This window comes from Elephantulus edwardii, unplaced genomic scaffold (genome assembly GCF_000299155.1).
Source record: "Elephantulus edwardii isolate Elephantulus edwardi_28Jun2011 unplaced genomic scaffold, EleEdw1.0 scaffold00086, whole genome shotgun sequence".
NCBI lineage: Eukaryota > Metazoa > Chordata > Mammalia > Macroscelidea > Macroscelididae > Elephantulus > Elephantulus edwardii.
Genome location: NW_006399836.1, coordinates 2,800,599 through 2,810,365, shown reverse-complemented (window position 1 = coordinate 2,810,365; position 9,767 = coordinate 2,800,599). Strand labels below are relative to the sequence as shown.

Sequence of the window (9,767 nt, the reverse complement as noted above, 5' to 3'; positions counted from 1 at the left end):
TCACAGCTGATATTGAGCTTCTCCAGCGGTTCCTTCCACAGATGTAGTAGGTCTGATTCCTATGCATACCATCAGGTGAAGTCCATGTGTATAACCTGCATTTGTGTCTCTTATAAAATGTATTTGCAATGAATAAGTCATTGATTTTACAAAATTCAATCATTCTATTTTGGATAAATGACACTGGTAGACTTGCTTGATGCAGGGTTGCCATGCACTTCCAGTTTGTAAAAACAAAAAAGCATCTGTGACAGGCAATAAAGTGAAGCATAATGTGCCTGCCTGTGACTCTGTCTGAGGGACAAGGTCGAGGTGGGGCTATAGGAATGAGAGGCCTTCCTCTCTATGGAGACAGTATTAAAAGCCATGGACCTCGGGCCAGCAGCCAGAGGTGCCAAGTGGCCCGCAGACCAAAGCCTGGGGCACACCTGCAACCTGAAGTGGGGGGATGAGCTGGAATCGGCAGCGAAAGAGCAGGCATTGTATTAGTGACCCACAAGGGCCGTTTCCCAGCAGCCCTGTGAAGAAGATATTCTGTGGACTAAATGTCCAGTTATGTCAGATGGTACCTGAAGGTCAGGAAAGGAGGACAGGCTTGATTGCTGGCTTTAGCAATGTGGACACCATAAGAGATGTGGGTAGAAACAGCTTTGGTGAAGTGGTTACAACAGAAGCACCATTGATTTGGCATTGGGAGGAATGAGGGGAAAGGAGAGGGACCCAGGAGGTGGAGACAAACCTTCTGAAGAGTTATCAATGCAGAGAGGAACAGACACAGGAAGAGCTGGAGGGAGCATGTGGCCCCGTAGTCTGGCAGGAGAAGCCACAGCTTGTCTGTGTATTGTCGAGAACAATCCAGGAGGGAGGGGCGAACTGAGGCTACAAGAAAGGGGAGGGTTGCTCAAGTCTTGGCCCTCAGGAGGTGAAGCATGGGAGGAGGGACAGGGATCGGTACTCAGCGGAGAGGCTGGCTGTGCATGGAGGAGCCCTTTACCAGGAGGGATGGTAGAGGATGGAGGCACAGAAGCCAATTGGTGGCTGTGGTGGTGGGAGCAGTGGCCAGAGCTGCTTTTGAGTTTTTAGGATGCTTCCATTTTCTTCAAAAATAGGAATGAAGGCCATGATCAGAGAGGAGTGATGCTGGAGGAGGTGTGTCAGACGGCAGTGGACAAGAGGATCTGGGGAGGGCCTGGGGGTCTGGCAAGGCAGGGGCCCCTGGAGGCCATGGTGTGTGTTGACAGGAGCTGTTGAGTTGACTGGGAGCATGGGGACCCCATTATGTAACATTGTGCCTGGAGTTTATTGGACCCTAATCTTTGTAGAGGTGGAGGGTCAGAGAAAGAGAGAAAGACCTCCCACACGATGGATTGACCCACTGACTAAGGTCATAATGGGCTCGAGCCTATCAGAGATGGAGAGGACAGTGGAGAACAGGGCAAGGGTCAGATCTGTGGTTCAGAGGGATCCTGCGAGTCACCATCAACTTGGCATTTGACCGTGTGAATCATAACAAATCATGGCTAACATTGAGAAGAATGCGAATCCTATAGCGTTTAATTGTGCTCATGCAAAACCTATAGCTGGACCAAGATGGTGGTGTCTGAACAGAGCAAGGGGACACTACGTGGTTCATACTCCGGAAAGGTGTGCATTAGATTTGTATCCTTTCTCCATACCTATTCAGTCTGTAAGCTGAGCAAGTCATTAGAGAAGTTGGACCCTAAGAAAAACCCCAGGGACTGAGGAAGACTCAACAGCCTGTGTTATGCAGATGACCCACTGCTTGCTGAAAGTGAGGAGAATTTGAAGCACTTACTGCAGAAGATCAAAGAGTAGAGCCTTCAATATGGATTATGTCTCAGCATCAAAAAAAGAAAAATTTCCACTGCTGGACTAATAGGAAAAATCATGATGGATAGAGAAAAGATTGAAACTGTCAATGACTTCATCTTACTTGAATCAACAATCAACACCCGTTGTACTAGTATTCAGGAGGTCAGGAGATGAATTGCATTAGGGAAAGTCTGTAGTCAGGAACCTCTTCAAATTACTGAGGAGCAGCGTTGTCAGTTTTAGGACTAAGGTGTGTCTGATTCAGCTTATGATCTTTTCAGTCGTTTGCTGAGCATCTGAGAACTGGACAGTGAGTAAGGATGACAGAATTAAAATTGATGCCTTTGGGCTGTGGTGTTGGAGAAGAGCACTGAATATCCCATGAACTTCCAAAAGAACAAACAGATGTCTTGGAGAAGGTGTAGCCAGAGTGCTCCTTGGAGGCAAAGATGACAAAGCTTCATCTCACATACTCTGGGCATGTTGCCAGGAGAGACTATTTTTTTAGAGGAGGACCAGTGAAAGAAAGACCTCCTACCAGGCGGAGTAACAACAGTGACTGCTGCAGTGGGCTTGAGCGTTTCAACGATTGTGAGGATGGCACAGGATAGGATAGGGCTCAGAGCTGTTGTCCATAGGGTCGCGATGGGTCGAACCTAACAAGAGTTGACAGTTGATGGCACCTAACATTGTCAGCAGTCTCTATAGAAGGAGCCCTGGTGGAACAGTGGTTCTCCTTCAGCTGCTGACAAAAACCCTGTGTAAGCCTACCAGCCACTTCTCTTGAGAAAGGTGTGACAATCTGTTTCTGTAATGATTCAAACAAGTCACTGGCATAGATTCTGAAGCCCTGTGGGGCAGTTCTGCTCTGTCCTGTAAGGTCACTAGGACTCAGAATCCTCGGACATCACTGAGCTGATGAAGTATTTGCAGGAGTGGATCACTAGGTTTGCTTAACTGATGTGCTGCCTTCTTTCACTGGAGGTGTGGGCAGTCACGTTAAAGCGAGGCCAGTGTCTGTGGTCAGTATGCCGGAAGAGGAATGACGAGTCAGAGATGTGTTGGGAAAGCGAAGGGGACGGGGTGTGGGTGGGTCACTGGCTGGCAGCAGAGTAGAATGTGCTGGACGACAGAGGAGAGCATTGGTTGAGGACCTTGAAGGGCAGTCTTCGGAAGGAGCAGGGGGGATGTGGGAGACCTTGGGAGGCCCAGTCACTTGGGACTGAGACGGTGGGGGCTCAGTGCCGGGGCCAGAGGCAGAGTCGATGGATTGAGGAGTAAAATGGCCAGGTCTTGGCTGTGCACTCCTGGAAGGGGTCCTGCAAGGGTACAGCGCTACCTTGCTCGACTAGTCTGAGACAGGAATTCCGGAAGAGGCCCAGGTTTTAGGGAGATCGAGCCATGCTTGGCTGTGGTACCTGCTGGTTCAATGGTAAAGATTTGTGCTGCCAACCAAAAGGCATGTGGTTCTAATCTACCAGCAGCTCTGCAGAAGATGGACAGTCTCCTGTGTGATTTACTGCCTCTGAAAACGCACTAGCGGGACAGCTTATGAGTGTGTTCCCACCTCACAGTTCACAACAAGAAGTGGGTATGTGGGGCAGGTGTTTAGATCCAGTTTGAGAGACAGTTGACACGGGTGGCAGAGCAGAACCCACAGTCTAGAGGGGTGACAGTCTGTGGGAGAGCAGAGGGAGGAGAGAGGAGGGGCTGGGGATTGTCACTGACAAGCACCTCGAAACTGAGGACACCCTGCCCACCGTGGAACCCATGAACCTGGACACCTTCTCTTACTCCTCACTGTTACCTTACTGTCAGGGATGGCCTGCTGCTGGCCCCTTCCCTCTCCCTGGGGTGTGACACGCTTCCCTCCCCCTGAAAAATCTCTTCTTTCTCAGACTCCTTTACCTAGACTGCCCACCCCCCATTTGCTTAGCCAACCCTGCCCATCTTTGGTAAGACCCACTTGGCAGTCTTCCTCAATCCCATCGAGTGGTTTACATGTGTGGGGCCTCCCTGAGGACAGGGCTGTGTCCAGGCAGCCTTCTTGTCCCCATGTCCCACAGGGACCCCAACCCAGAGCAAGCCCGTCCCACATATGGCTGATCAGAGACTAAACCAAGCCCTGCTCTTCCCTCAGTTCATTCCCAGCAATGACCCCTTCCAGAAGGCTCTGAGGGAAGAGGAAAAGCGCCGAAAGAAGGAGGAGAAGCGAAAAGAGATCCGGAAAGGTCCTCGGATCTCTCGATCGCAGTCGGAGTTGTAGCCCCCCTGTGGCGTGCAGAGTCCGAGGGGCCAGAGGCTTCGTGCCAGCAGCAGAGGTAGCAGCGGTAGCAGCGCCGCCGGTGTGAATGGTGAGAGCCAGCCCCACGTGACGGGGAGGCCACATCAGCCGAATCTGCGCTTGGCTGCAGGGCTGGACTTCTTCCCAGGGCCTTGGCCTTCAGAGGCCGCTGTGGTGCGATGTGACCCTGTCCCCAGCTGTGCTGTACTGGGGGAGTAGGACCCTTCGTAGGGGTCTCTGGGCCTCCCCTGCTGTTACCTCGCCTTAGCCCAGGTTCCAGCCCAGTTTCCAGCCCCTCTGCAGCAACAATAAACACCAGCAATTCCGGATGACCAAGGCTGGTGCGGGCCCTGGGCTGTGATCCCTCCGGTGGGCAGCAGGTGAGGGTCTGAGAGATCGGAGACCTAGGAAGCAGCTCACTGGAGGCTGCTGTGTCGTGGAGGAACCAGGCTGGTGGGCAGAGCCGCAGCTTGCTGGTCCCTTATCAGCCTGCCTTTAGGGAAGATCACTGTTGGGAAGCCACCCAGAAGCCTTTGGAGCAATGTGGTCTCTGTCACAGCTCCTTGGGGGACAGTTGTTGAACAGGATCTAGCGCTGAGATCCTAGGCCTACAGGTGGGGACTGCAGGTGACCACCCACAGACCTGCAGTCTTTGTCTTACTGTTCTGACCATGGCCAGTGAGCTGACCCCCTCAGCAGCTGTGACTGCAGGACAGCGCATGGTGTCTGTACCTCCTGGGCTCAGGAGCAAGGGCTCCAGTGGGCTTTCCTGTTCTGTGCCTCGGGCCCAGACAAACCAGGGGCTGCCTGTTTAAAGGACAACTTTTAGTCAGATCCGCTCACTGCCATTCATCCACAGCCACAACAGAAGGGCCTGGAATTCAGGTGACAGAGGCCCTGCGCTGAGGCCCACTCTGACGGTTATGTGTTGGCCACTGTGGGCAGAGCCAGAGAGGGGCCCAGGTCCTCCTGAGCCCTTCAGACTCCTTCCTTTTCCTGATCGCCCTTGGCACCACCAGCCTCTCTCCTGGTTGAGTCCTCCCTCCGCCCTCAGCTGGTGCCTCTCCCCATCTGATACTTTCAATAGAGGGAAGCTCCCTGCTCACCCCTTTCTTCCCTCTGTCTCCCACCCCATCCCTTTGTCCTACACCCCACCTCCAACCAGGAAGGCACCAGGACATGTGTCTGTCCAGCCCCCCTGCAGATCGTCTTGTGACTGAAGTCCCTGAGATGGCCCAGTGTGAGTGGGGGTCATGCTGGGGGCAGCAGTGACGGTAGTGACCAGGGGCTGCCATGGAGGTATTTAGTCTAGCAGACTGTGTCAGGATGTCCGGAGGTGGCCACAGTGGGAGTTCCATTGTGATCTAGAATGTTGTTAGCAAGCTTCTCGGTCCAGCCCCTGGCACCCCTGGCAAGTTCAGGGCACCCCAGAATCCCTGTAAGCAGGTTTATCAAGTGAGTGGCACTGTTAATTCTGTATTGTGGAGAGGCAGGAGGGAGGGATGACCTGTGACTGGATGTTTAACATGATCCCTCTACTAGGGGCCAGGAGCAGTGCCCCAGTTTTGACAACCAAAGTATCTCCAAACATTACCAGGTGTTCCCTGTGGAGTAGGCTTACTTACGCCGCCCCCCCCCCCAACCACTGTGGAAAGACTCCCTGGTGGGCTGCATTGAGCCAGCCCCTTCCCCTGCCTTCCCACCCATTCCCCTGACTCCTCAGCTCCATCCTTGGGGAGATGCTGGCCGGCTCCTCCCCTGGTGCTCCTGCCAGAGCCAAGGGCTGCCCCATCCTCTGCCCTTGGCCCAGCCTGCTCTATTTCTACCCCATTTCCCTGCCTCACCTGCCTCTCACATGAAGGCTTTCCCACCCCAACCCATCCTCATACTCTTAAGACCACAGAGCTGATGGCCGCCCCTCTGTCACCACCTAGTGACCTTTGGCTCTTACCTCTCCCATGGTTTCCCCCCTTCCCCGCCTCTGTGTTCAGCAGTGTGGTCCACACTCTTGCCTGACCCAGCAGGAAGGCTTCCAAAAGGAGGTGACATCTGGCGAAATCAGAGGGCTTGAGGGGTGGACTGGCCCCTCGAGCAAAGGCTTAAATGGGGGAGGGGTCTGGAACACGACAGATGCCCAGGCCACAGTCAGTGTTGGGACCTGTGGTCATCCAGGCCAGCTTGTCCCATTTCAGAACAAGCACCAGGTCCGGAGGACAAAAGGGGGAAAAAAATACTTTTGTGCTGCTCACAGTCCATCCACTCACTCCCCACCAGGCCTGGCCAGCTGGCAGAGAGGGACGGTGGACAGTTAGGGGGGGGTGAACCCCAGGGCTGGAGAGCGCTATTCTCTGTGAGGCCCACAGTGCAGCCACCTTTACAAGGCCATTGCCACTGTGCTTGCCAACATCCCTTCAGGCCGCTTTGCCAGCTCAGCTGGGAGCCTGGGGACAACTGCCAGATAGAGATGCTGTGCCTGCTAATCTTTGGGGGCTCCAGCACCTCTGCCAGGGCTGTCAGGCTGGGTGAGAAAGCATATGAGGAAGGAAGTTAGTGCCCGGTCATTACTGCATCCTGCCAGGCCAGCTGACAGTCACCCAGGAGGACCCAGCCAGGTAACACCGTTCAGCCAGGTGCAGACTTCACTGTCTTACAGCGAAGCTGGGGTCTGCTACACTGGCTCTGAACAGGGAAGAAGGCGTTCTGTCTCCTCCCCCAAAGAAGCTTGTTTCTTAGTTATATATATATATATGGTTGTTAGAAAAAGGAATCCACGCAGCACGAGAAGATTCCAAGACGTGAAAGATCACAAACCCCACTGTCACCATAACTGCAGCCGACTTGCAGCTGAGAACCTCCGTCCACATCACCCTTCCTGTGAGCACAACCACAGTAGCTGCTTGGTAGGTGCCAGGCCTGAGGCCAGCCACTGGCCGGGCAAGGGCAGTGCCTTGCTTCCAGCTCCTTTACTCCCCGGCTCCCCTTAATGCAGAGCTGGCCTCCTCAGAACGCTAGGTTTTTTTCACCTTGGATGCCACTCTGATTTCATCACATCCGTGTTCCTCCTAGATCGCGTGTACCATCAGCTGTTACTATTTATTTGTTGGGTCTCTTTTTTCTCAACTAGAGTGGAAGCTCCCAAAGTGCAGGAACTGTTCATCTTTGCCTGCCACATAGCCATTCAATAAAACCTGTCAAATGCACAAGTGAATGAACTCATTTATTCACAGCTCTTCAGGGGGCTGTATTAGCTCCAGTTTGCAGATGACAAAACACAGGCAGAGGACATGCTCTCCACCATCGAAGGTCTGGTGGTGGCTCTGTTCCCTGGCTCCGCACAGCCTGTGGTGTGGAAGGGGAGCCATCAAGTCAGGCTACCTCTCACAGACTCGGACTTTTTCCCCAGCTGTGTGTCCTAAGAGTCAGCACACATTACACACAGCATTTGTAATGTCATGATTTACCATCACATGAATGCCCTCTATCCAGCCTCGTCGGGCTCCTCAGCATTCCCCAGCAATAAGACCTGTGGCAGGCGTCCTGGAATGTACAGTTAACACACACCCAAAATGCACTAATCCCTCCCACCCCCTGTGTGTGGGTGGCATGGACTTAGTATTCTCACAGTAAGTGATGGGTTTGGCTTTGGGTTTTGGAAATAGATAAGGGAAGGAGGAAAACAAAGATATTTGAGTTATGAAAACTAAGATGTGCTTCATCGAAGCCATGGTCTTTTCAGTCCCTTTATATCATGTGAACATGGGGCAATGAACAAGGAAGACTAAAGAAGTATCTTTGAATTGTAGGGCTGAGAGATCAGAATCTAGATCATGGACTGCCAGAGACCAAATACATTTGTCTTGAAGTGCAGCCGTAGTGAAGCAAAGGTGTGAGACTTTGATATGGTAACATAAGTTGGGTATGTTATCAGGAGGCATCAGTCCCAGGAAAGTAGAGGGAGGGCCAGTGAAAGAAAAGTTCTGTAAGGGGGTGAAGTGACCTGGTGACTGCAAGGACGGTACAGGGTTTTCTTCTGCTGTACACAAGATGACCTCAGAGCTGACTTTATGGCACCTAATAATGACAGATCCCAAATCCATTGTCTTGAGAGCTCTGGTGGCCTAGTGGTAAGAAGCTGTGCTGAAATATCAAAGACACACGATTCAAATCTAACAGCTTCTCTGCAGGAGGAGGATCCTGCAATTTTCATGCCCTCAGCTATGAGTGGCAGACTCAGCTATGGATAGTACACAATATCATCAGGTTGATCCCAACTCCTAGCAACCCTATAGGAGAGAGTAGCCCTGTCTCAGGGTTTTCTAGGCTGTAGTATTTACAGAAGCTGACTGCTTCTCTTGCAGAGCCACTGATGAGTTTAAGCCATTGACCTTTTCAGTAGCAGTGTTTTACTACCGTGCCACCAGGGCTCCTTGCCTTTCTCTTTGTCTTTCTGCCTCCTCTTGATGTATGTTATTTGTCTCTGTCACACAAAACAAGAAAGAAGTATATCACAGCCCTGGCTTCTGCAAATTCCTAGAAGTTGGCACATTGAAATTGTTTACAACGTGACCGGCTGCAGGGGAGCACTGGAGAACTTGGGAGGGTTGGGACAAAGCCAATGGCTAGTGGGCCTGCCTGAAGCTGCGCGTCGGGATCTCCCGCAGGCCTGACCCTTGACGTTGTTTTAAGGTCTTCAGGGGGCTCTGAAGACTGCGAGGTCACAGCAGGTGCCCAGGCACAGAGGAGGAACATGGTGACTGCTCTTGGGCAATCAGCTGCCCACGTTTCAGCCTTTGTCAGGGTTTGGGAGGAACGTGAGAATTGATCCCTGGACTCCTCCCCAAGACCAAGTTAGATTCGGCCCACTTTCCTAGGAGTGCAGGGGAGGAGAGGGTAGTTGGAAAGGTGACGTAATGTGATCGCCACCAGCGCCGGGGGTGGCCAGTAGGTGGGGTGGGGTGGGGTGAAGGGGTGGTGAAGTATTAACTCTTCAATCCCCGTTAGGTGGCGGGACTTGTTTGCAGAGTGGACCCAAAAGAAAAGGGCACAGCTCCTTTAAATTCTGGGAAGGAGGTCGGACTGAGGATCTACCGGCTTGGCCTTTTATTCGCTGCGGGACTCTGGGGGGCGTGGCCTAGTTATGCAAATAGGAGCTGCTGATCGTTGACGCGCCATCACCCCACGCGCCGCTTCGAGCGCTCATTGGCCGCCACCAGCCTGGTCCCATTGACAACAAACAAGGGCGGGCGCGCCGGGGGGCGGGGCCCAGCGGGCGGGGGCGGGGGAATCCCGCCCCGCCCCTCCCGCGCGGCGCTGGGGCGCAGCGCAAACATGGCGGCGGCTGGCGCGGGCCGGTGAGGCGGTACCGAGCGGGGGCTGTGGAGTGTCATGGGTGGTGGCGGCGGTACCGCCCCCGCGTCTCCCTGAGCGGGACGGCCAGGGGGGGCCTCTGCGCGGAGCCGGGCGATGGACGAGAGCGCCGAACTGGGCGGGCTGGAGACCATGGAGACCCTCACGGAGCTGGGCGACGAGCTGACCCTGGGGGACATCGACGGTGAGCGGCGGCTGGGAGGTTGGGTGGGAGTGCGGGGGGCGCGCGGGGAGGAAGGGGTTACGGAGGCGCGCGCGGATGCGCGTGCGCCCACCCCGCGGC

At 53.9% G+C, this 9,767-nt stretch overlaps 2 protein-coding genes across 2 annotated transcripts in view; both read left to right on the top strand.

Annotated features, from left to right (window-relative positions):
* CCDC134 (coiled-coil domain containing 134) overlaps positions 1-4,099 on the top strand; it is a 22,400-nt gene extending 18,301 nt beyond the window's left edge. The window contains exon 6 of the mRNA XM_006890076.1: positions 3,974-4,099. Coding sequence (XP_006890138.1) covers positions 3,974-4,099 — 126 coding nt within the window. The remainder of the gene's footprint in view (positions 1-3,973) is intronic.
* A 5,330-nt stretch (positions 4,100-9,429) lies between these two features.
* Positions 9,430-9,767, top strand: part of SREBF2 (sterol regulatory element binding transcription factor 2) — a 72,133-nt gene continuing 71,795 nt past the window's right edge. The window contains exon 1 of the mRNA XM_006890074.1: positions 9,430-9,668. Within this exon, the coding sequence (XP_006890136.1) occupies positions 9,581-9,668 (88 nt within the window). The 5' untranslated portion in view covers positions 9,430-9,580. The remainder of the gene's footprint in view (positions 9,669-9,767) is intronic.